This window comes from Synchiropus splendidus, chromosome 1 (assembly GCF_027744825.2).
Source record: "Synchiropus splendidus isolate RoL2022-P1 chromosome 1, RoL_Sspl_1.0, whole genome shotgun sequence".
Classification (NCBI taxonomy): Eukaryota; Metazoa; Chordata; class Actinopteri; order Syngnathiformes; family Callionymidae; genus Synchiropus; species Synchiropus splendidus.
The window spans coordinates 1,618,535-1,645,466 of NC_071334.1; the positions used below are offsets into that span (position 1 = coordinate 1,618,535).

The 26,932-nt window shown below is 48.5% G+C and overlaps 1 protein-coding gene across 6 annotated transcripts in view; it reads left to right on the plus strand.

The window, feature by feature from the left end:
• The window catches only part of mast2 (microtubule associated serine/threonine kinase 2), a 67,225-nt gene that overhangs the window by 25,732 nt on the left and 14,561 nt on the right, over positions 1–26,932 (plus strand). For 5 of the 6 annotated variants that reach the window (XM_053854341.1, XM_053854340.1, XM_053854342.1 and 2 more), the window contains 8 exons: positions 2,079–2,110; positions 12,801–12,892; positions 15,475–15,550; positions 15,709–15,729; positions 15,929–16,007; positions 16,250–16,404; positions 23,297–23,372; positions 23,530–23,739. In XM_053854341.1, coding sequence (XP_053710316.1) covers positions 2,079–2,110; positions 12,801–12,892; positions 15,475–15,550; positions 15,709–15,729; positions 15,929–16,007; positions 16,250–16,404; positions 23,297–23,372; positions 23,530–23,739 — 741 coding nt within the window. The remainder of the gene's footprint in view (positions 1–2,078; positions 2,111–12,800; positions 12,893–15,474; positions 15,551–15,708; positions 15,730–15,928; positions 16,008–16,249; positions 16,405–23,296; positions 23,373–23,529; positions 23,740–26,932) is intronic. The other variant, XM_053854344.1, reaches the window with a different exon arrangement.

Here is a 26,932-nt window from a genome sequence, read left to right on the forward strand (position 1 = left end):
GCATGAGCGAGAGCAAATCGGGATTTCACCGAATCCGGGGAAAGAAAGACCTCTAGGTTGGTCGTGGTGGCCATGGCGTGTCTGCCGGCGGATGTGGACCCACGGCGGGAGTGTTTGGCTCGCAGGCGCTCGGGTGGCTGGCTCGGGTTGAAGTTGACGCTCAGCCAGGTAGGAGATATGCACTGTGGGTATGGATGAGAGAGAGAGACCAGACGGCTGCTCAGAGCCTGAACTGGAAGTGATCTGCCGGACACTAGGGTCAGTGAGCAGTTCAGGTGGGCTCTGCGAGAACCTGGTGGAGTTTTGAGCTCTGATTTGTTCCCTGAGCCTGGTGGCTTGGCGGAGTGATGAGCGGAGGTGCAGGGTGCAGGATGGAGAGGACAGACTGGAGGGGTGCCGTTACAAAGCTCCTGCCCGTGCGGGCTGGGCACTCCCAGTGTAGGCCCCGCCCACTCTTCTCTGAAGGGTCTGGTGAAATACTGGAGCAGCTGGCTTGGATCAGCGTCTCCGCTCTGACAAACTGTCCGAGTCCTGGCTGACTTGGCTGCCCGACCTCGCCATGAGGTTGTGCCTCAGAAACCCCCGCACCTCACGGTTGTTGATCCCGGCTCCCTCTTGTCACCGTCCCATCGTCGGGTCGCACTGACAGAATAAGAGCGGCGTGTCTGAGCAAGGACCTCGTCTGTCAGTCCGAGTCGCCGTCACCTGCAGTGGGGCGCCGTCAGTCCGGGTGGCACGGTTCCTACCTGAACCCTGGAGGCAAAACGCTGTCGGGTCATGGTGACAGGGGACCTGCTGGCGTGCACCTCCCTGCTGAGCTGTTGAGTGACTCGTTGGCAAGCATGGTGTCGCCCCCCTCCCTGCCAGCCTCTGGATACCAACCTTGAGGTTCCTTCCTGGTGCTTTTGATTCCTCCGACTTTTCTGCTAGCATTTATCTTTGTTAGCTTGAGCTATTTAGCACTTACGAAATGAGATGTTCTTCCTTCTGTGTATACTTTCACATTCTACATTCACAGTCCTACATTTTCTACACCCAAATTCCTGCTATCATTTAAAAGATATTCACCTTTTAAATATGATCATGAGCGTGAGCTGACTTTCCAAACTCTTTATCTTATATCTCTGTCTCTGTCTCTCTGTCTCTCTCTCTCTCTCTGTCTCTCTCTGTCTCTCTCTCTCTCCCTCTCTCTCTCTCTCTGTCTCTCTCCCTCTCTCTCTCCCTCCTCTCTCTCTCCCTCCTTCTCTCTCTCTCTCTCCCTCTCTCTCTCTCCTTCCTTCTCTCTCTGTCTCTCTCTCTCTCCCTCTCTCTCTCTGTCTCTCTCTCTCCTTCCTTCTCTCTCTCTCCCTCTCTCTCTCTGTCTCTCTCTCTCTCTGCCTCTCTCTCTCTCCCTCTCTCTCTCTCTCTCTCTCCCTCTCTCTCTCTGTCTCTCTCTCTCCTTCCTTCTCTCTCTCTCCCTCTCTCTCTCTGTCTCTCTCTCTCTCTGCCTCTCTCTCTCTCCCTCTCTCTCTCTCTCTCTCCCTCTCTCTCTGTCTCTCTCCCTCTCTCTCCCTCCTTCTCTCTCTCTCTCCCTCCTTCTCTCTGTCTCTCTCTCCCTCGCTCTCTGCCTCTCTCTCTCTCTCTCTCCTTCTCTCCCTCTCTCTCTCTCTCTCTCTATGATTTACATCCCCAGGTGTGTTGTTCAGTGAATAAGTGAACACGTTTGCAGTACATATTGAAGCCACTTCAGGATCAGACCCAGGGAACTTCACATTAAATGAGTTTTCACTCACTGCGGTCATGTTATTGAGGCTTGTGTCTCGGCCTGCGGGTTCGAGTCGCTGCACGAGTCATGCCTGGTGGAGTGTGTTTGGTTTCTCGGTGATTGACAGGCGACGCATGAATGAAGGAAGAAAAGCAAAGGAGAGAGACAGACACTGAGGAAACCCGCGAGTAGCTAGCTAGGAAGGTGTCAACACTCATGATCCCTCGCACACACCCACACTCTGGAGCTCAGTCGGGTTTCCTGTGTGAGCGCGCCTCCTGCTGGCCCAGCGGGAGACTGCAGCCCGACTCATGTTGTGTTCTCTGTCTTGCAGAAGGAGCTGAGTCTTCCCAGGCGCGGCAGCTTGTAAGTTCCCCTCATCCTCTTTGTTCTGTGCTGCTGTTTGTGTCGTGCTTCAGCCATGGGAGTCACGGAGGCTCTGGTCCCTGGTCTGCTGCTGAACCTTCTCCTGTCAGATCAGGGGACTTCCTGTCTGTCTGTCCGTCTGTCCGTCCGTCTGTGTGGGCTTGTTTATACTGCCTCGTGGGGACCGATTCTTGACAACACACTATCCTCGTGGGGACCTTATCTTTTCATTTGGACCATTTGCTGGTCCCCACAGGTCCAAACCTCAATTTGAGGATGAAGACTTCAAAATAACTGGGTCTTCATGACTGACTCCAGTCTGGTCCAGACTCCTGGTTGAGCTGAGCCATGTGTTTTGGAGGGACAAGTGTAAGGGGCGAGGGTGATGGAAATGAGAAACCTCACCATGTCGTGTGTGTTAGTGTGCGTGCGTGCGTGCGTGCGTGCGCGTGCGTGTTTGTGAGAGACAGCTGAGCAGCCATCTTTAGCGGCTCAATCCTATTTATATCAGCGTGTGTGTCCTTGTGTATATGTGTGTGTGTGATGGATTGTGTGACTGCAGTGGTTCACCACCTGTCCGTCAAACTTGGTGAGCAGTTCCTTAGCGTTTTTGTGTGTTACGAGGGACGAGTCCGCTTGTGTGTGCGTGCGTGTGTGTGAGAAACTAGCGTTGGAGTGTCAGTTTAAGTGACCTGGTGTTCCCACCGGCGACTGGTGTGTTGAAGATGACTGGAATGGTCTTCACAACTGTTGCCTGACTGGTTGGTGTGATGTGTCGTCTTCTTGTTGCCACAATATGAGCCGTCTTTTGATGCGCATGTGTGTGTTGGTCCTCCTCGTCTGCTGCGTGTCGTGTTTCGGGGTGGCTTGTGTCCCACAGCTCCTGGACCACTCCACCTCTGGAGTCGTTCTGGAGCTCCAGAATGGAACCGTGATGACCAAGTCTGCTCAGGCTCCCCCTGACCTGCTTTCACCCCAACATTCCGGACTTACGAGTCTAGTCGTCAGTCCGCACCGTCTTGACCCAGATGGCTCGTCCAACTCTGGTGTCAAAGTTTCCAGACGTGGTTGTTAGCTTGTGCACATCAGCCTCGGTCTCCACCGTGAGAATGTCCCTCTCAACTCTCTGGCTTGTTATCGAAAGGGCGCTCACGTAGCAAAGGTGCCACTGCACCCCTTCTTCCATGTGGAGTCGCCCCTCCTCCACGACTGACCGGACACTTCCAGGAAGATCGGGGGGGATTACCCGGCGAGCTTGCCCGGGGTGGCAGCTCTCCTCCTGGGATCAGGCCGGCTGGACTCCCCCCTCCGGGCCTCGCTGGATTGGCTGGAGTTCGCTCTCACCTGTTGTGGATTACTGGCCAAGACAAGGGAAGCACATTGTCCGGGACGTGAGTGTGTTTCTCTAAATAGCCTGTTGGGTCGTGCGTGCGTGCGTGCGTGTTTGGGAGCCGTGTGTGACTCAGCAGGCCCGTGCTCGCTGCTGGAGGACCACAGGCCAGATACCTCACATAGCTGTGTGTGTGTGGCGATAAGAGCAGGTGCTGACGTCACACACACACTCACACTCTCTCACACACACACACACACACACACTGGTCAGTCTTTCAGTTCCAGCACAACTAGCCAGCAGTGTCTTGGCTCCCGGATTTGATTTGCGGATAATCTGGTGCAGATTACTGGATTATGGCGGATTAGATCTGAACCTTTTGTGCCGGGACCTGAGATGAAGAGGAGGAAGGAGAAAGCCGGCGTGCCGCACCTTCGACTCCAGTAAGAGCGAGCTCTGAAACCTTCCTGTTCTCCCACCCAACATCGAGTCTCCAGATCCTTGTGCGCCGCCGCCACTCAACCTTAACTGAGGAGAGATCAGAGCGTGTTCCATCTGATCTGCCGTGCTCGTCTTTCTGCCGTCAAATGAGGCCGCGACTTCAGAAGGGCCAGAAACCACGGGCCCTGTGAGGGTCGCGTGTTTGCTCCTCTGGGGTCGGTAAACAACAACTTTTGGGTGCGAAACTGGAGCAAAGGCAGAACAGTTTCTGATGGACCTGTCCCAGGATCCAGGGATCAGTCTCCACTGAAGCCCCTTTAGATGCCAGCAGAGTGTCAAACTCGCATGTGGCTGTTGCAAAGCGAGTCAACGCTCCTTTGATGTGACGGAGTTAGTCCCTGAGCTAGTGTAAAAATGTTACCGCCGTTTTTTCTGGATGTGATTGGAAGGCTTCTGTTAGCCAAGCTAGCTTGTCATCGACAACGAGAACAGCCTTTTAAGTGCTGGAGTTTTGTACAAACCTGTGCGAGAAGCTCGGCGGTGGACACCTTGATACACGTCGTGAAGTTAGTAGCACGGCCATCTCAACTGTCGTAACGGTAAAAGCCTTTTTAGATCTCGTGACGTACGAAAATGTACCCGTCTTTGCAAACCATGTTCCCGTCACTCAGCACATGCTTCTTTATGTTGCTGTTCACCAATATATCCCGCAGGGGGAGCAGCCCAGAGTCAAACTTTCATGACAACAACAAACTCCCAAACCAACACGGTGACTGTAGGACAGTATTGATTTAGGTTGCACAAAAGAACAAACGGAGGCAGCGTTGTAGGAGGCGCTGGTGGCTGAGGCCGGTAAATGTATCGCCACGAGAGGACGGGCAATTGCCGCTATTGTTATGTCTTCTTCCTGTCTCGTTGCAGCAACGTATCGGGTAGGAACAGCAACACTGCCCCCCATGGTTTCAGGTGGTACTGCTCCGTAAGCTTCGTGGAAACCTGCTAGTGGTAACATGCAAGTATGGAGGAAATGAAGGCGCCGTGTGGCTTTTACAGCGTCGTGAAGTAAATGTTTATTTTAGTGCTGTTCTGCTGGTGAAGTAGGCAGCGTTGTTACTGTGGAGTTACCATACTTGTCGATTGATAATTGAGGCTGGATACCATTGTTGATACCACAGGCATCAAAAAAGGGTTTTATTTATGTAAAAAAATGCAACGGACCCCTAGATCTTCAGCTTGTTGCGTTAGCACGCGCGCGAATTAAATACGTGTGGATGCACCAAATAACATCAAATTTAATGAGGAATAAAAACCCTCGAGTCTGTGGAGTTTTTAAGAGAGCAACAGCAATGTCAGGCTGAAAATGGCGTGACGACGGAGGTGAAGTACAAAATAATGTGAAGTCAACCTCAATATACCGTGTGAAGTCACCAGGTTGGTGGAGGGTGAAGTGAGATTGTGGCCCATCATTTGGACGTCCTCATCGACGCCCCACTTTGAGGCGCTGATGTACGTGCCGATGACAGGGCGCAGTGCAAAGGTCAGAGGTCAGGCATGCTGAGTGGAGCCCGACTTGGTGACACACGCACTGAAACTGGACTCTGAGTCACGAAGGAAGCACTGGCGCACACACGCAGAGAGTAACTAAAGATGAATGGCTTGGTTTGGCACCGTGACGTTGAGTTCTGCTCGCTCGGCACGAATTTGACATCCGCATCGACATGGTTTAGAGGAGCTTTGTCATCCAGACTCTGAGTGCGAGCTGATGGATTTAATACAGCAAAACATAAACATCAGATAAAACATCATGAGCAGACAATAACATGACCAAAAATAGTTGAGAAAATGCAAGAGGACATTTTCAAATGAATTCAAGTTCATGTTGTTAATATTGGCTACAGATGGCGAAAACGCTTTTAGAGTCCAAGCCAGGAAGTGAGTGAAATGCAAACTGGATTTTTGTTTCTCTCCACGAACAGAAATGAAAAAGCTCAACAAGAGTGACGGCTACTGAAGCTGCACTTTAGAACGGGTGCTCGACAGGCGGTCATAATCTTATGGCGTCTGCTCCCTGTGTTGGCAGAATCTGGACTCCCGCTCAGCTGCGTTGTCACGGCAACAGCAGTCTCCTGCAGCACCTGCTGTCCCCCGCGTCCTTCCATCCCTCCGTAGTCGCGCCCCCCGCCGTCACCCTCTCCCTCCCCTCCCCCTGCCTCTGCTCGGCCGACGCTCCCCTGTCGGCCCCTGTGCACCACAGGGGGGACCCCTTCCTCTGGAGGTAAGCGTGTGTCGCTAACACACCTGTGCTGCCGCTACCGTGTGTGGAGGACCCCTCCCTCGGGATGTCCTCTGAGCCCAACTCAGCGTGTGTCTTGTTTATGCTGCCTCGTAGGGACCAACTCTAGATCCCTGTGGGGACCTTGTGTCTTTGTGGAGACCTTTTGCCGGTCCCCACAGGTCCAAACCTCAATTTGAGGGTGAAGACTTCAAAATAACTGGGCCTCAGTCGGGTCCAGAGCCCTGGCTCAGGTGAGCCATGTGTTTAGGGGGAGAGGCTGGGGAAAGGGCGATGGCCAGGAGAAACCTCACAATGTCCCCACAGAGACGGCCATACAAACGTGTGTGTGTGTGAGCGTGTCAGTTCTCACCAAGTCACCACTAGAGAACGTCATTTGCATGTTGCTTGTTTTCTTGGTTGCATGTTGGTGATATTTTGACCCTGCGCTTTTAGCTTCTTCTGCTGGGCTGTGACGTTAGCTCTGATTTGAGCTTCATTATTTACTGTCCGCTGAAACTGCGCTGAGCGGCAGTAGCAATGTAACCACACTTCTCAAGAGTTTTCAAACTCTATTTATTGGTTTTTTTCCATACCAGAATCAGAATCAGAATCAGATTTATTGCCGTGGTCAGTGGGGAGCCCACTAACTAGGAAAGTGTTTTGAATAACGTGCAGTCAAAAAGTCAATAAATAAATAATAAAATAAAATAAAATAACAAATGTACAAAAGTACATTCAGACAAAAAAGACACAAAACATGAAGCCAAATTGAACTAAGTCACAACACACCTGCATAGTCACATACATATACAAAAAGGAGAAAAAACAAATAAATAAAGATAGAAAGGAAAAGAACCCCAGGAGCAAGGATTGCGATCATAGAAAGTGAACGGTCCAAACCACAACGACTGTCAGACAATCAGCAGTCCAAAGCAGAGATAAGCAAAAAATGAGGCCAAGGGCAAAAATAAATTAACCTTTGTCAAAGTCCAGCAAAGTTTAGTGAGGATTCTTTCATGTATGTTAGTGAGGGTTCCAAATGTATAGGATATTCCTGCCAGATGAAGTCTGAGGTTTTAGAAAGTAGAAGACATCATTGATCCACGGTGGGGATGAACATTTCCAGTCCAGCAACATTCTTCTTCTGGCCACTAACGTTGCAAATGCTACGGCATCTTTTTTCTTTGATGCTAGGTTTAGTCATCTGGTGACACCAAACAAAGCGGTGAAAGGATTTGGGGTGAGTCTCTTGTCAGAAGTCAAAGACAATGGTTTGAAGATTTCAGACCAGTCTGTATTCAGTGCTGGGCAAAGCCACATCATAAGGATGTAATTGGCAGGGGATTGTTGGCATCGGTCACATGATGTGGAGCATTTTTGACAGACGTGCTTTTGTATAGTGACAACAGTGCAGTACTTTGCACTGAATTCACCCAAATCTTGCACCTATTGATCACTTATGAGTTCACCTAGATCAGTCTCCCATATCGTTTTGAAGTGTGTGGAGTCATTTTGAATTGAGTATATTGTTGCGTATAAACCTGAAATTGGAATACCTGGTTTCAGAAACAATATCATATCGCTATCTGTTGGGAGATTTGGGAAACACGGAAATGATTTGGATACAAAGCTTCGAATTTGAAGATAAAGTGCTCATTTATGTTTCACAGTCAATTTTAATTGGATGAAATAGAAAAAGGAAATTTCTTTTCAAGAGACTACTCATTGAAGTAGTGATATGTATTCCAAGATACACAAAACCATTCTTTACTATTTTCAAAGGTAATGTATCAAGTGAATGCCCTTTTGCCATGTCATTAATAGGTCAAATCTGGCTCTTACTGAGGTTCAATTTGGAGCCGGAAATTTCACTGGAGGACTGAGAGTATTATAGGTGTGGACTGCAAAGGGTTAGAGACCAACAAAAGCAAGTCATCTGCATATAATGAAACTTTCTCCTCCACTCCTCTTCGTGTTCGACCAAGGACTGCAGGATGAACGGCGGTATTTGAAGAACAGTAATGGACATCCCTGTCTGGCGGAACGGCTTATTCCATTAGTCTCCACTGTAGCCTGTGGTGATGAATATAGTAATCTGACCCAGGAGAGATAAGGTGTTGTAAAAATCAATCCTGCCACGCAACTCTGTCAAATGCCTTTTCTGCATTGAGATCTTTCTCTCAGCTTGTTCTTCGACCTCGTACGCAGCAGCTGCTCTGTGGTATACTTCGTCATAATAACATGGTACTCTGCCTGCAATAACATTCGTGTCTGGTGATTGGGATATTGCATACTCTTGATGTCATCTTGCTATTTTATCTGCTAACTGTGTCAGTTTTACTTTACACTTTTTGTTCCTGTGGGAAACGTAGGATATGATCTCACCTGGGATAAAGTCTCCCGCAACAGAGAAGGTGACGTGTCTGGGGTTTTGTTGGTTTCTGTCAAGTCACCTAGACGCTGAGAAATTACATCGACGTCCTCTAGTAGCAATGATGCATCCAGTCGCCAAATCGGACGAGCGATGGAATATTTTAGAAAATTCATTGAGGTGGATGCGTGATCTGAAAGAATGATGCATCATAATGGCAATCCGATATTGCGTGCAAAAGTCTTTTGTCCACTAAAAAAAAATCTATTTGTGTGAAAGTATGGTGGACATGAGAGAAAAAAGAGTACTCTTTACTAGATGGATAAGGTGTCCGCCTCCAGTATTAAACTCTTCCATCAATTGTTTGAGAACTTTAGCCGACCTCGATAGCGAGCTGAAAGTGGTAGAGAACGATCTAAGGTTGGGTTTAGCCAGCAGTTAAAATCACCTCCCATTATAAGATGTCCTGTCCATAACTCAAGCAACATAGAAACTAACTTTTTGAAGCAAGGTTCATCATCCCAATTTGGTCCATACACACTCACCAAGTTATTTTTCAATTATAAAGCTGTCCTATTAGAATTCTAAACCACTGAAACCACTGGTGTTTGCAAAGTGTTCCGAACAAAGTCCGTGGTCTGTTCCGGTTCAACAAAGCTCCTCGTGCGGCCGTTTTGCGGAGTGATGAGTAGAGTCGCCGGGGAGCGGATACCAAATCTGACATTAGTGCATCGTCGAAGCTGCCGCTTCACCGGTCCAAACGGCGCGCGCTTTTTCGCCACTGCAGCGGTGAAGTCCGGGAAGATAGAGATTGTTTTTCCGTTAAATGTCATCGGAGGTTTCCCCGCTGCGCTACGGAGAATACGATTCCTCATCTGCTATTGGTTCACTCTGGTGATCACGGGTCGTGGCGGTTCTCCCTCCTTCGGCTTCGCACGTAGTGCGCCATGCGCCGTGTCCAAAATCGGCTCTACATCCAGTTGAAGCAACTCTTTCGACGTTTTGCCATGAATTCCGTCGGGCGGCCGCCCTCCGAACCTTCCGGTAAACCGATTACTCGGAAGTTATTACGGCGCGAGTGAGCTTCCACTTCTCACACTGCTTCTCCAAGGTATCCACAGTTGAAGTCAGCCTCGCGATGGTGGCTTCGAGACTTGCCATCTTGTCACCGTGTTCATTGGCTGACGTTTCTCGCTCCAATAAAGTTTCCCTCTGTGACTTCATCTTCGCCTCGAAGGTTTCCAGAGCAGCTTTCACCTCCTTCTTGACGGTCTCCGAGATTATAGCTACATTATATCCGCGCGCATCTCATCCATCATCACCTTTATGCTAAGTAGCATAGCCTCAATAGCTGGCGACTGCTCTGGCGACTCTGGCTCCGAGGATGTCTGCGGCCTGGCACGGGTATTCTTGCTTGACTCACTCTTGGCGCGTGAGCTAGCCATCCTCGGAAAAATGATTCCCAGAGAGGCACTCTAAAACACGTCTTGCATCGTCAACGCTCACGAGCGCCCCCCACCACACTTCCGCCTCCCTGACCGCAACCTTAGCTCCTTTAGCTGGTCAACATACTGTTTATCTTGGATGATTCATTTTTTACATTAGCATTTTTAACTTTTTATCTTTTGTAAACACTACACTAAACACTTCGATTGTACGAGCACCTTAGCGATGCTACCTCCTCATAGCAATTTTAGCATTTCAACCATCAAGGTATGTCATTCTAGACTTGACTTTACGTGAATCCTTTGTTGAACTGACCTTCTTCATCTGCTAAAATTGCGCTATAATAATTTTGATGAATCTGCCTTGTTCTTACCTGCTAATGCTAACCGCACTAGCTGTGTAAGACGATAGGAACTCACCATCAAAGCAACCTTTGCTCTGTCTGCTTTTGTTTTCGTTTCCAGTCGATCTGTTTGTTTGATTACGACTCCTTAGCGAGTTAACGTCATTAGCATCTGTAGCTAAACAAGCTTGTGTGACAGTGGTTTCTTCAGCACGTTTACACGTGCTTCTTGACTCGGCTACATTCCAGTTAATCCAGCCCTCTGATGATACTCTAGATACTCGGAACCTAAACTTGCCTGTGTTTCGTCTTTATTTTAACCCGCTAATGCTGTGATCCAGTTCCTTTGCAAGTGGATAGCTGCGAATGACGTCACAGCCGAGTTCAGCGCCTTCCAGTTACCAAAGGAGGACACACTGTAAACAGTATGGCAGGCATCAACCATGCTGGTGATAGCCACTGTTACCTGGCGTATACAGCACGAACAGTTAGAATGACGCTACAGCAACATTTCTATATGTGTCGGAACAAAAATGTACGTCCATGAACTAGCCTCTCACCCTCGCGGCGTGAGTCCAGGCTACTTCCTGGTCTGTCGATGACCGGCCAATGTCCCCAGTGAACACGAGCGCTGCGATCGTCCTCTGAGGACGGGCAACTCTTCTCTCTGCCAAGCACGCGTGTCCTCCAACACAGAGACGAACCTGCGTCCATGGAAGCAGGAAGTCTTCATTTCAACCACGCATGACACGCCGCCAGACAAACACGAGGATACAAGAAGGTGTGAACACACTAAGGTGCAATCGTATGCTAGAAACCTAGAGAGCGCTGACGGTTAGCAGCTGCACATGGCGTGTCACACGCTAACTCAACTCCACTCACGTGGATCAACAAGTCAGCGAAGTTAACGCAACATTAGCACACATTTTCTTTGCTATCTCCATAACTAGTGCTATTTACTGTCGCCCCTTAATAGTTATCACATTAGCATTGTTCACAGCGGCGTGAGTGAGTATTGGTAGCGAACACACACACACTTGCACGTACACGTCTGTCTCTCTGTTCTTGTGAGGACCTCTCCTGGCCATCACCCTTTCCCCAGCCTCTCCCTCTGAACCTAACCCTCCAGAACACATGGCTCACCTGAACCAGAACCAACTGAAACCCGGTGATAGTCACCCATGTATCTTGAAGTTCCAACCCTCGAATTGAGGCGTGAACTTTAGAATCTGCTTTATTGCCAAACTAAACTAAACTAAGCTAAGCTAAACTACACTACACTACACTACACTACATTACACTAAGCTCTGAAGCAGAGTATTTCCTCAGGTCGAACACGTCCACATGTAGCTGTGCTAAGCTAAAATAAGAAATGCTAAGAGACGAGAAGAGAAGAGACGAGACACAGCTAAGCTAAGTCTATCACGCTGGTCTAAGTTTCACCGGAGCGGAGACACACGCTGAGACCATGTACCGTCACTCCAGTTCTCCAAGCCCGAGTGGCTGTGGGACACAGCCCAATCTAAAGGAGCCGCTTCTCTGGGTGGCATTCATCGAGTAGTGATCAAAGGAGTCCTCCTGATGAGCTCCTTCCTGGATCCTCATGTGACCCCTGATCCAGGGCCCAGTTACGCCCGCTCATATCTTTATTTCCTATAGTAAAAATTGGGTTGGTCCCCCCCAAAATGTAGAAGAAACCTGGAGATTGGGGTTCAACCAGAGATCAAAGGGCGATGCTGCTTTTAAGAAAGAACTTTTGATACGTGGACGTCCCCTTTGCTTCTGGATTTCTTCCTTTATGTGGCGCGACGTTTGCGTCTGGCTCTGTTGCCGTGTCGGCGGCAGTGACACCGCCAGCAGACCAGACGGGACCATGTGCTTGGAATCGCACCGGACTTTGATACCTCAGTGAAGAGGGGTCTGGCCCTGCTGGGGCGACCTCTGGCGTCAGCAAACGGGGAGACGTCCGGGACTGGGTCGAGGTTTGTGGAGGTGGTGTTGCCAAAGTGGACCACCCACATCTGAATCGGCCCATGTGACCCGATTTGCTTTTGCTTGTGACTCGCGGTGATGGTAATTTCAGGTTCGCCCCATATGACTGGACTTCCTGGTCAGGAGGTGGACCAGTGCAGGCGAGTGTTGGAGGTCTGAATGCTGGAAGTGAGTCTGACTCACTAGTAGTGAGGGACCCGTCTGACTCGTGGGCGTGTTGTTGTCACTGTGTCAGAGTTGCTAGGCAGGAAGTGGTTCAGACTCATTCAAGTGATGGGGCAACTGGACCTCTGACCTGACTGAAGTGATTCACGTGTCCCTTCTCTGACTCGTGTGAGTGATTCTCTGGGACAGGCAGGAAGTTGACCCTGTGCCTGCTGACTTGTCACTCACGATCCTTGACAGGAAGGGAGACTGAGTCATGAAGGAAGGTCGGCAGTCTGTGACATGTTTTGACTGTTGTCTGAACCGAGTCTCCTTGTGTGTCCTCAGCTGTCGCAGCAGCAACCGCAAGAGTCTGATCGTGACGTCCAGCACCTCCCCCACCCTGCCACGCCCACACTCTCCGCTACATGGACATGCAGGTAACCCCCTTCACCAGCTCTGGTTTGGACCCTGGAGCCGAGCGGACCGGCTTCCCATTGGGTCCTGGACCTGGGTCGCTTGGTTCTGAGAGCTTCCTGCTGAGAGGCCGAGGAGTGACTCACAGGTTAACAGGTCATGAGTCATTGAGTCCTGGAATGGATTAAAGGATTCTTGAAGACGTTCATGAGAGCGAGAGCTAGGCTCCATTTTGGTGAGGAGCAACACTGACAACGGCATCACGGCGGCACATTCTGATCCCTCTTCCACGACTTCCAACTCAGGCTCCTGACGTGTTCCCAGGTCAGAGTGGAGAGGTCACCTCATCACGTTCGTCTGGCCCAGTGACATTTGGTCCTCGATAACATTGAGCTCACTACGAATGATGGATGGCTGTTCACACTGATGTTTGTCTTTCTCCAGAAGGTCTGGATGTCTCTACTGAAGGGCCAGTTGTTTCTACTGAAGGTCTAGATCTTTCTAGTGAAGGGCCAGATGTTTCTACTGAAGGACCAGTTGTTTCTACTGAAGGTCTAGATCTTTTTAGTGAAGGGCCAGATGTTTCTACTGAAGGACCATTTGTCTCTACTGAAGGACCAGTTGTTTCTACTGAAGGTCTAGATCTGTCTAGTGAAGGACCAGATGTTTCTACTGAAGGACCAGATGTTTCTACTGAAGGACCAGTTGTTTCTACTGAAGGACCAGATGTTTCTACTGAAGGTCTATATGATTCTACTGAAGGTCTATATGTTTCTACTGAAGGACCAGATGTTTCTACTGAAGGTCTACATGTTTCTACTGAAGGTCTAGATGTTTCTACTGAAGGAACAGATGTTTCTACTGAAGGACCAGTTGTTTCAACTGAAGGTCTAGATCTTTCTAGTGAACGGCCAGATGTTTCTACTGAAGGACCATTTGTCTCTACTGAAGGACCAGTTGTTTCTACTGAAGGTCTAGATCTTTCTAGTGAAGGGCCAGATGTTTCTACTGAAGGACCAGTTGTTTCTACTGAAGGTCTAGATCTGTCTAGTGAAGGACCAGATCTGTCTAGTGAAGGACCAGATGTTTCTACTGAAGGACCAGATGTTTCTACTGAAGGACCAGTTGTTTCTACTGAAGGACCAGATGTTTCTACTGAAGGTCTATATGATTCTACTGAAGGTCTATATGTTTCTACTGAAGGACCAGATGTTTCTACTGAAGGTCTACATGTTTCTACTGAAGGTCTAGATGTTTCTACTGAAGGAACAGATGTTTCTACTGAAGGACCAGTTGTTTCAACTGAAGGTCTAGATCTTTCTAGTGAAGGGCCAGATGTTTCTACTGAAGGACCATTTGTCTCTACTGAAGGACCAGTTGTTTCTACTGAAGGTCTAGATCTTTCTAGTGAAGGGCCAGATGTCTCTACTGAAGGACCATTTGTCTCTACTGAAGGACCACTTGTTTCTACTGAAGGTCTAGATCTTTCTACTGAAGGGACCAGATGTTTCTACTGAAGCACCAGTTGTTTCAACTGAAGGTCTAGATCTTTCTACTGAAGAACCAGATGTTTCTACTGAAGGTCTATATGATTCTACTGAAGATCTATATGTTTCTACTGAAGGACCAGATGTTTCTACTGAAGGTCTACATGTTTCTACTGAAGGTCCAGATCTTCCTACAGAAGGACCAGAAGTTTCTCCAAAAGGACCAGATGTTTCCACTGAAGGTCTAGATGTTTCCACTGAAGGTCTAGATGTTTCTATTGAAGGTCAAAATGTTTCTATTAAAGGTCTAGATGTTTCCACTGAAGGTCCAGATGTTTCTACTGAAGGACCAGTTGTTTCTACTGAAGGTCTAGATGTTTCTACTGAAGGACCAGTTGTTTCTACTGAAGGTCTAGATCTGTCTAGTGAAGGACCAGATGTTTCTACTGAAGGACCAGATGTTTCTACTGAAGGACCAGTTGTTTCTACTGAAGGACCAGATGTTTCTACTGAAGGTCTATATGATTCTACTGAAGGTCTATATGTTTCTACTGAAGGACCAGAAGTTTCTACTGAAGGTCCAGATGTCTCACGGTGTCTCGGTAGACGTTGACCCTCTGACAGCATGAGGACGGTGACCTCAGACCTGTAGTTGCTGGTCCTCATTGAAGTGTGACTTTAAAGTGCCCGATGGTGACGATGATGTCATGCGTCCAGCAGAGCAGCAGCAGCAGCAGCAGCCTACTTAGCGACGTGTTTGTCTGTGATGGACAGGACCTCTTGAGTTTGTCCCTCACTCGTGAGGGTGCAGCGAGAGAGTTCACCCGCTGATGCTGCTGATGTAGGTCCCCGCCGCTTTCTGGCTGCAGAAGCAAGAGCAGCGCGGAGCTTCAGTCGACTTGTTCCTGGCCAGCAGATGTGAGACTTGGCTCTGCCCCGGGGCCTCCGCCCAGTTCAGGGGCTGCTCCTGCAGCAGGTGGCAGCCGTTGATCGATGTGTCGCGTGAATCTGTGAGAAATTCGGACGCAATCCGCCCGGATGGTTTTCAGTGCTGTGGAGTTCTGCCTCCTAGGCCCCGCCCACCTATCTGAGCGATGTTTTACTCTGTCTGCTTCCAGGTTCCAGTCCTCTGGACAGTCCTCGCAACTTCTCCCCCAACACTGCTGCACACTTCTCCTTTGTGCCGGCGCGCAGGTGCGACACACACACACACACACACACACCTCTCAACCGTGAATGTAGCTGGAAGCAACATCCCTCTGACAGTGACAACACTGACACCATGTGGTGAAAGGTGACATGTCATGTGGTGAGACGACAACAAACCCACACTCTCTTCTTTCCCTCCACAGTCACGGACACAGAGCGGACAGGTAACTTGCTGCGTTGACTTCTGACCTGTCACATGACCTCGAGCCCCTCCCTTCTCACGCTGCATGGCCTCACAGCGCCACCGTGTGGTGCACCCGCTTGTGCTTGAAACTCATTCTCCCCACTCGGCTTCCTCATGTCTGTTGGGCTGCTCCGACCTTGAAGTGCCCTTCTGTGTGACCTCCGCTCTCTCTCCTACAGGACGGACGGCCGACGCTGGTCTCTGGCCTCGCTGCCCTCCTCCGGTTATGGCACCAACACGCCCAGTTCTACCGTCTCGGTGAGTGACTTGCCTTCAAGTGTAAGCTGGGGTTCCTGTTGAGAGCCGTTGCACCCCTCGACATGGTTCGGCAGTTCCCCCACAATAATGCGCCCCCTGACCTCACAGCGAGTGGCCCTCACTTCACACCCGGACCCTGAGATCCGAGGTCTCCTGTAGGTCTCTGGGGTCAGCCACGGTCCAGTTCCTGCAGCGGAGCGACTGCAGTCGCTGGTTGTAATCTGTGCTCCCTCCTCTCACAGTCCTCCTGTTCATCTCAGGAGAAGCTGCACCAGCTGCCCTTCCAGCCCACGCCGGACGAGCTGCACTTCCTCACCAAGCACTTCAGCTCAGAGAGCATCACAGACGAGGAGGGGCGGCGCTCCCCCACCATGAGGCCTCGTTCCCGCAGCCTCAGGTGACTTGCTAAAGTGCTAATGTTGCCGAGAAACATTGTAACATGTTGCTCAAAAACAATGTTGTAGCATAGATGCTAATGGAGCCGAGAAACACTGTAACATGGAGCTCAAAAACAATGTAGCATAGATGCTAATGTTGCTGAGAGATACTGTAACATGTGGCTTAAAACAATGTAGCATAGATGCTAATGTTGCTGAGAGATACTGTAACATGGAGCTCAAAAACAATGTAGCATAGATGCTAATGGAGCTGAAGAACACTGTAACGTGGAGCTCAAAAACAATGTAGCATAGATGCTAATGGAGCTGAAGAACACTGTAACGTGGAGCTCAAAAACAATGTAGCATAGATGCTAATGTTGCTGAGAGATACTGTAACATGGAGCTCAAAAACAATATAGCATAGATGCTAATGGAGCTGAAGAACACTGTAACATGGAGCTCAGAAACAATGTAGCATAGATGCTAATGTTGCTAAGAGATACTGTAACATGTGGCTTAAAACAATGTAGCATAGATGCTAATGTTGCTGACAGATACTGTAACATGGAGCTCAAAAACAATGTAGCATTGATGCTAATGTAGCTGAGAAACACTGTAACATGGAGCTCAAAAACAATGTAGCATAGATGCTAATGTTGCTGAGAGATACTGTAACATGTGGCTTAAAACAATGTAGCATAGATGCTAATGTTGCTGAGAGATACTGTAACATGGAGCTCAAAAACAATGTAGCATAGATGCTAATGGAGCTGAAGAACACTGTAACGTGGAGCTCAAAAACAATGTAGCATAGATGCTAATGGAGCTGAAGAACACTGTAACGTGGAGCTCAAAAACAATGTAGCATAGATGCTAATGTTGCTGAGAGATACTGTAACATGGAGCTCAAAAACAATATAGCATAGATGCTAATGGAGCTGAAGAACACTGTAACATGGAGCTCAGAAACAATGTAGCATAGATGCTAATGTTGCTAAGAGATACTGTAACATGTGGCTTAAAACAATGTAGCATAGATGCTAATGTTGCTGACAGATACTGTAACATGGAGCTCAAAAACAATGTAGCATTGATGCTAATGTAGCTGAGAAACACTGTAACATGGAGCTCAAAAACAATGTAGCATAAATGCTAATGGAGCTGAAGAACACTGTAACATGGAGCTAAAAAACAATGTAGCATAGATGCTAATGTTGCTGAGAGATACTGTAACATGGAGCTCAAAAACAATGTAGCATAGATGCTAATGTAGCTGAGAAACACTGTAACATGGAACTCAAAAACAATGTAGCATAGATGCTAATGGAGCTGAGAAACACTGTAACATGGAGCTCAGAAACAATGTAGCATAGATGCTAATGTAGCTGAGAAACAATGTAACATGGAGCTCAAAAACAATGTAGCATAGATGCTAATGGAGCTGAGAAACACTGTAACGTGTAGCTCAAAAACAATGTAGCATAGATGCTAATGTAGCTGACAAATACTGTAACATGTAGCTCAAAAACAATGTAGCATAGATGCTAATGTTGCTGAGAGATACTGTAACATGTAGCTCAAAAACAATGTAGCATAGATGCTAATGTTGCTGAGAAATACTGTAACATGGAGCTTAAAACAATGTAGCATAGATGCTAATGGAGCTGAGAAACACTGTAACGTGTAGCTCAAAAACAATGTAGCATAGATGCTAATGTAGCTGACAAATACTGTAACATGTAGCTCAAAAACAATGTAGCATAGATGCTAATGTTGCTGAGAGACACTGTAACATGGAGCTCAAAAACAATGTAGCATAGATGCTAATGGAGCTGAGAAGGAATGTGGCATATGTTTTCGGAACAAAGTAGCATGTACGCATCATCTACGCTGACCAAATGTGCCTATTGGGGCAGTGTCACCCACCTGCTGCCCCGATGGGGGTTCGACCTCCATGAATCAGCGTGGGAAGCTTCTGTGTGGTGTCGATTGTTGGCCGTCACAAACACGACAACTTGGATACACCTCTCCTCCCTGACCACCGGAGGTCGCCACCTTCTGAATCTGACCGCTGATGGCAAAGGTGGCAGTCTGTCATATAGGTGATTTCAGGGTGAAGTCAAGTCCAACCAAATCAGGTCTCAACCCTCCGACTCCGAGGATGATGGCTTTTGTAACGGAAGCTGTGAATTATTGAAGGCTGCCGACGACACAGCCTTCAGAGAGAGCAGCATCTGAAAGGTCGGGTTCAGACGTGGCCCCCTCTTGTGTTTCCCCGACTCCCTGCACCCCCTGGGGCGGTCCTGACGAGAGCACCCCGCCCTCCTCCAGCTTCTTATCGTCCTCTCTGAGGTCGGAGGGTCTGGAGAGGAGGGGCGAGAGGGCTGCTGTGTTTGGCCCCCGGCTTTCCTGACCCCTTCTTCTCCAGGATGCTTTAATCTTCATCGTGTGGCTGCGTCGGTGATGCTCTCATGTGCCGGGGAAATAACGGAGAGAAGATGCTCGTGTTGCTATTGTAGCTCAAGTGCTTGTTTGCAGAAAAAACTGAGTAGCTAATGTAGCCGAGAAACACTGTTAACATGTCCCTTAAAACAACGTAGCATATATGGTGACGTATCTGAGAGATACTGTAACATGGAGCTCAGAAACAATGTAGCATAGATGCTAATGTAGCTGAAGAATACTGTAACATGGAGCTCAAAAACAATGTAGCATAGATGCTAATGTAGCTGAAGAATACTGTAACATGGAGCTCAAAAACAATGTAGCATAGATGCTAATGGAGCTGAAGAGTACTGTAACATGGAGCTCAGAAAAAATGTAGCATAGATGCTAATGTAGCCGAGAAACACTGTTAACATGTCCCTTAAAACAACGTAGCATATATGCTGACGTATCTGAGAGATACTGTAACATGGAGCTCAGAAACAATGTAGCATAGATGCTAATGGAGCTGAAGAATACTGTAACATGGAGCTCAGAAAAAATGTAGCATAGATGCTAATGGAGCTGAAGAGTACTGTAACATGGAGCTCAGAAAAAATGTAGCATAGATGCTAATGTAGCCGAGAAACACTGTTAACATGTCCCTTAAAACAACGTAGCATATATGCTGACGTATCTGAGAGATACTGTAACATGGAGCTCAGAAACAATGTAGCATAGATGCTAATGGAGCTGAGAAACATTGTAACATGGAGCTCAAAAACAATGTAGCATAGATGCTAATGGAGCTGAAGAATACTGTAACATGGAGCTCAGAAAAAATGTAGCATAGATGCTAATGGAGCTGAAGAACACTGTAACATGGAGCTCAGAAACAATGTAGCATAGATGCTAATGGAGCTGAAGAACACTGTAATGTGTAGCTCAAAAACAATGTAGCATAGATGCTAATGGAGCTGAAGAACACTGTAACATGGGGCTCAAAAACAATGTAGCATAGATGCTAATGTAGCTGAAGAACACTGTAACATGTAGCTCAGAAACAATGTAGCATAGATGCCTGTGTAGCTGAGAAACACTGTAACATGGAGCTCAAAAACAATGTAGCATAGATGCCTGTGTAGCTGAGAAACACTGTAACATGGAGCTCAAAAACAATGTAGAATAGATGCTAATGGAGCTGAGAAGGAATGTTGTATACTGTATGTCTTCGAAACAAAGCAGCTGTAGCACAGTTGCTAATCTAGCATGCTAAAGTAGCTGAGAATCAATGTGGCTAATGTTTGTATTGTAGCAATGTAACATTGTAGCTTAAGTGCTAGTGCAGGTGTGTGTAGCTTGTGGCTTAGAAACAATGATTAGATGTCAATGTAGGTGAGGTGACGTAACGAGCTAAAGTAGCTGAGGAACAAACTCATCGAGGAGAGAATCAATGCAGTTAATGTGCCAATGTAGCCTTCAAACACTGTAACAAATGCACTCGTGTAGCTGTTTAGCAACATAGCCAATCTAATCAATGTTGCTAAAGTGCTAATGTTTGTGAGACCCAATTTAGTCTAATGTGTGAATGTAGCATTGAATAATGCAGCTAGTGTAGCAGAGAAACAATGCAGCTAAAGTGCTAATGTAGCTGAGAGACAATGTAGCTAAAGTGCTAATGTAGCTGAGGAACAATGCAGCTAAAGTGCTAATGTAGCAGAGGAACAATGCAGCTAAAGTGCTAATGTAGCTGAGGAACAATGCAGCTAAAGTGCTAATGTAGCTTTGGAACAATGCAGCTAAAGTGCTAATGTAGCTGAGGAACAATGCCGCTAAAGTGCTAATGTAGCTTTGGAACAATGCAGCTAAAGTGCTAATGTAGCTGAGGAACAATGCAGCTAAAGTGCTAATGTAGCAGAGGAACAATGCCGCTAAAGTGCTAATGTAGCTTTGGAACAATGCAGCTAAAGTGCTAATGTAGCAGAGGAACAATGCAGCTAAAGTGCTAATGTAGCTTTGGAACAATGCAGCTAAAGTGCTAATGTAGCTGAGGAACAATGCAGCTAAAGTGCTAATGTAGCTGAGGAACAATGCAGCTAAAGTGCTAATGTAGCTTTGGAACAATGCAGCTAAAGTGCTAATGTAGCTGAGGAACAATGCAGCTAAAGTGCTAATGTAGCTTTGGAACAATGCAGCTAAAGTGCTAATGTAGCAGAGGAACAATGCAGCTAAAGTGCTAATGTAGCTTTGGAACAATGCAGCTAAAGTGCTAATGTAGCAGAGGAACAATGCAGCTAAAGTGCTAATGTAGCTTTGGAACAATGCAGCTAAAGTGCTAATGTAGCTTTGGAACAATGCAGCTAAAGTGCTAATGTAGCTGAGGAACAATGCAGCTAAAGTGCTAATGTAGCAGAGAAACAATTTCGCTAAAGTGCTAATGTAGCAGAGAAACAATTTCGCTAAAGTGCAAATGTAGCTGAGGAACAATGCAGCTAAAGTGCTAATGTAGCAGAGGAACAATGCAGCTAAAGTGCTAATGTAGCTGAGGAACAATGCAGCTAAAGTGCTAATGTAGCTGAGGAACAATGCAGCTAAAGTGCTAATGTAGCTGAGGAACAATGCAGCTAAAGTGCTAATGTAGCTGAGGAACAATGCAGCTAAAGTGCTAATGTAGCTGAGGAACAATGCAGCTAAAGTGCTAATGTAGCTGAGGAACAATGTGGCTATGTAATAATGTAGCACAGATGCTAAGCTCGAATCCCTGTCATGCTCAGTTAGGCGACTCATTTCCCAGGTCGACCCATTCGCTGGCACCGTGTCAATGTTGTTTTTCTGTCTCTCTCTCACACACACACACACACACACACACGCACAGCTGCCGTGGACTGTCACGTCTGATTCACTTCCATTATCCTCTCGGCCAATGAGCTCGTCCCACTGTAAGTGTGTTTCTTGCCTGTGATGTCATGGTTTTCCTGTAAAGGAGAAGCTGGAATGTGGTGGCGTCCACCTGGGTGACGTCCCTGCTGTCCTCACCTCGATTCCTGGACCTGAGGTCACGGGGTCGCACAACTGCTTGTTCGTGTTGTTCAACTTTGACAGCAGATTATTTTCTTCACGTGCTGATGTTCTGACGTCTATATATGCTCCATTGTCTTGAACATCTCGAGCTCTCTCAGCACGCGCTGCAGACGGTCGTTGATCAAGCCAACGGCGTGCTGGCGCCGAAGGCCACGCTTTGTCTCCAGGATCCGGCGCCTCGCACTCATAAGCCTTTCTGCTCGTGTCCTGGGTTTGAGTCAGACGGAAGAGATGACAAATCCACCTGAGGGGCGAGGGAGGGGGCGCTGTCTGACCAACTTCAGATGAAGTCGTTCCTGTGTGTGTGTGTGTGTGTGTGTGAGTGTGTGAGTGTGTGTGTGTGTGTGTGTGTCTGTGTGTGAGAGTGTGTGTGTGTGTCTGTGTGTGTGAGAGAGTGTGTGTCTGTGTGTGAGAGTGTGTGTGTGTGTCTGTGTGTGTGAGAGAGTGTGTGTGTCTGTGTGTGTGTGTCTGTGTGTGTGAGAGAGTGTGTGTGTGTGTCTGTGTGTGTGAGAGTGTGTGTGTGTGTGTCTGTGTGTGAGAGAGTGTGTGTGTGTCTGTGTGTGTGTGTGTGAGTGTGTGTGTGTGTGTGTGTGAGTGTGTGTGTGTCTGTGTGTGTGAGTGTGTGTGTGTGTGTGTGTGAGAGTGTGAGTGTGAGTGTGTTTGTGAGAGTGAGAGTGTATGTGAGTGTGTGTGTGCGTGTGCATGTGTGTGAGAGAGAGAGAGAGAGAGTGTGAGTGTGTGTCTGTGCGCATGCATGCATGTGTGTGTGTGTGTGTGTGTGTGGATGACTGATGGCTCTCCGTGTCAAACTCCTGCTTGTCTCATTACACTGGTAATTGGACTTTGAGCTGCTGTGGATGACATCATTGCACTGCCTTTGTGTGTGTGTCCATGTTTTGTCATACTTGTGAGGACCAAGTCTTGACAATCCACCCTCTTGTGAGGACATTTTGGCCTGTCCTCACAAGGGTTGGAGGGTTAAAGTAGTTTATTCTAACTGGGCCTCAGTCGGGTCCAGAGTCCTGGTTCAGGTGAGCCATGTGTTTAGGGGGAGAGGCTGGGGAAAGGGCGATGGCCAGGAGAGGACCCCACAAAAATACCAATAGAAGCGTGTGTGTGTGACGAACGACTCGCACTCGCTGACACTTTTCTTGTCCTGTTAAAATGAAAGTATGAGAGCGCAGACCTCTGCCAATAATCTTCCAAGACCACCATGGGGTCCCCCCATTTCAGAGCTGACATTGGAGAGAGGTCTGTTCCCCCGACGCTGCCGTGGCTCCATGTTGTGTTGTCCAGCATCATGGCTCGCTCTGGTGACTGGCTGGAGTCACTGGGAGGTGGACACTGGACTGGTCCCAACGTCTGCCGTGTCCAGGCTAAAGCGCTGCCCTCTCTGTCTTTCAGTCCCGGCCGGTCGCCCGTCTCCTTCGACCACGAGATCGTGATGATGAACCACGTGTACAAGGAGCGCTTCCCCAAGGTGTGTAGCACGCTTGCTGTCTGGGTTCTCTCTCTGCCAATTAGACTGTGGTGTTTTACAAGGAAGAAGAAGCATGGCTACGTGTCTTTAGCAGTGAATCACCTCCACACGCTTGTGCCACTGGTCAAGCTCAGTCGTCTTCCTCCCCACCTCACAGGCCACCGCTCAGATGGAGGAGCGCCTGGCGGAGATGTTGAGCTCCTCCGCCCCCGACAAGGTGCGCCCCCTGGCCGACGGGGTCCTGAGCTTCATCCACCACCAGCTGACGGAGCTGTCGCGCGACTGCCTGGCCAAGAGTCGCGACGGCCTCATCACCTCGCGCTACTTCTACGAGCTGCAGGAGAGTCTGGAGAAGCTGCTGCAGGATGTGAGTCTTTGACACGGGCGACAGGTGGGGGCGGGGGGGTCGCTCAGACAGATGTGCTGTCACATGACCGTAATTGTCACATCCATCACCCTGCCGGAGTGAAGCATCGTGGGACTTTCTTCTTTGTCTGTTTCTGTGGCGCCAAACTGAGAATCACAGATCAGATCTGTTTGTTTGTCCTCTGAAAGAGAGGTGGTTGGTTCAGGCTCAGCCTCGCGCCTCGGTCACGCCGCTGTATTTACATGTGTCAGCGGTGACATCCCTATTAGCTCAGGCCCCGGGACCCGGGGGTCCGACCAGCCAGAGCCGGGAGGGGGGGGAGGCTCTGCTTTCATGACTCCCACCGGCCTGTTATTGACCCGACACACACACACACACACACCAACGTCCCGGATTCTAATTTCACACTCCAGCGGCCTCGCTAAAAGGAGGGGCGAGGAGGGGGGCGGGGCTGAGACGGGTGCCCACTTGCGATTGGCCGCCGAAGCCGTGGATGGATTGTTTGGATTCCTCTGGAACCGGACTGGTCCACATCTGCAGACGCCGCAGACACAATGCGAGCTGGGTGATGACATCATCACTCAGTCCGGAGACGCAGCATCAGGTGGAGACGGTCCACCGGGTCGGAGACGGGACATTTGGCTTTTTTTTTTTTTTATTTTGTTTTATTTTTTACATGGAAGCGGGTTCTCGGTCTACGCAGCAATGTCCAACATCACGTGGCAGCGGAGGCTGGAGGTGCAGGAGCAGGAGGAGAGCCAGGTGGTACAGGAGGCGGCGGCCAGGAGGAGCAAGTGGACGCTGCTGGCTCACGGCTGGCAGGAGGCCTGCCTCACAGTTGAGTCCGGTCCGGTTCTGACTTGACAGCTCCAGCTGGACCATATCGATCAGTGATCACATGGTCGGCGTTACTGCTACTTTTTACTTCATTGGAATTCATCAAAAACGTTTCTTTTACCTTCGTTTTTCTGAAGAAAAATTTTCATTATTCCACATTTTATCTGAGATCAGTGGAAGGTATTTTAAGGTTGAATTAACATAGAATAAAACTGTGTCATTTACATGTTGAAAGTTTATTAACTTCATTTATCTAAAGATAATTTCACCTGGAAAGCATGAGGAAAACACGCTTTTCATCGAACTGAACCAGATGATATTTGGTCATGGCTTTGGTTCCCATGATCGCTGAGGTGATGGACTGAAATGTTCAGATGTTCGTATTAGAAATGTCCGCCAGGTTCGCTCCCAAACGTTCTGCCTGACACTGTTTTTTGCTCCTCGACTCCTCGCGAGTGACACGTGTCCATCGATCCTTGTCTTGTCTTGTCTTAGCTGGTTGTCCGGATCATGTGGTGATAAAGTCTGTGATTTCGAGTCCCAGACACTTGGGTTGCTCTACTGTAAAGACCAGCCGTTGACTCGGTGAGTCCCACATTCCTAAGTGAGTCCCGGAGAGGGCGGCCCTGAGAGGTTAGGTGAGGTTGGAGGAGTGGTTGGGATGAAAGTGCAGGAATATGAGAGGGCTCTGACTCGTGGAGTCCAGATGGTGGAGAGTCCAACCGACAGCGGGAGAGGCTCCGCTGATGACCCGCTGGGGTCTAACAGGGTCTCCAGCGGGGCGAGGGGTTGCCATGGTGACAGGGGTGGATGAAGGTGAGGAGGAGCAGGGAGGAGAGCTGGACTCCTGCCGGGGACTGTAATGGGGTCGTGACCCCTGAGGAGAAGAGGCTGAGGCTGGAGAAGTGAGAGATGAAAGAGGAAGGGCTGATGGAGTGAGCTTCCTGTCTCCTTCCTTTTCTCTTCCATTTGAGTTCGCCATCTTCCCATTCAACTTCCATTTCCATCCTCTGCTTAAATCATTTTCCGTCTCAGTACCTTCTTCAGAACCAAAGTTTATTTCAGAAACAAACTATTTACTCTTATTTCAGTTGCTTTTTTCAAACCGTCTTTTCTAGTCCACTGAGTCACTTTTGTTTTAGTCACATTCTTCAGTAACCTGGTTTATTTTTATTATTATTACTGTCATTCCACATTTGTAGAACATGTTTTATTGTTTGATTTAATATGTATTTAGCTTAAATTCACTGTTTATATTTTTGTCTTTAGTTTGATCATTTTTTCTCCTTTTGTTTTCCTTTAATTTTAAAATTAATTTAACTCTCAGGCAACTTAACAACAAACAAAGATGCAGCCATTTCAGTGAGTTCTTTTCACCAGGGAAACAGCTCCACATTGACAAATCTTCATTCCTGACGTCGAAAAACAAGTCAGTGAGCAATAGAGCCGCCTTTCTTTGCCAGGACACTCAAAAGCCGGAGATTGTGTCAGTGTTTGCATCTGCTCACCGTCAACATGGCGTGCAGCATCAACCGCAGCCTGTTCAGACAGGTGCACTGTTTTCCCTCCTAGAAATCTCACGTTTGATGAGCGACCACAGGTGCTCTACGGGCTTCGGATCAGGTGAAGAAGGAGGATTAGCTCTTCTTCTTTGAGGCCCTTTCTTGCCAGCCATGCTGTGGAGGCCTTGGATGCGTGTGACGGAGCACTGTCCTGCATGAAAACGGTGTTTTTCTTGACTTCTTCCTGTGCCACTGCTTGAAGAAGGTGTCTTCCAGAAACTTGTAGTGGGACTGGGAGTTCAACCCGAGGAGGCCCCACCAGCTCATCTTTGGTGGCCCATAGCAGTGCCCCACCTCCACCTGGCTGGCGTCTGAGTGGGACTGGAGCTCTCGGCCCTTTACCCATCCAGCCCCGGGCCCATCCGTCTGGCCCATCAAGACTCACTCTGATTTCATCCGTCCATAAAGCCTCAGACAAATCACTCTGGAGATATTCCTTGGCCCAGTGGTGACGTTTCAGCTGCTGTGTCTTGTTCCGTGCTGGTGGGTTTTCAGCCTCTCTTGCCTTGGCCATGTCTCTGAGTATTGCACACCTTGTGCTTTTGGGTACTCCGGTGATATTGCAGCTCTGGAATCATGCAGAACTGGTGGCATCTTGGCAGCTGCACGCTTGACTTCTCTCTCAGTTCCTGGGCAGTTCTTTTGCGCCTTGGTTTTCCCACACGCGTCTCGCGACCCTGTCGATGGTTTTGAATGAGACGCTTGCTTGTTCGATGGTCGCGCTTCAGAAGCTTGGCTGTTGTAGGAGGGCTGCAGACATCTCACTGTCTTTGACTTTTCGGAGCCTGTCAAGT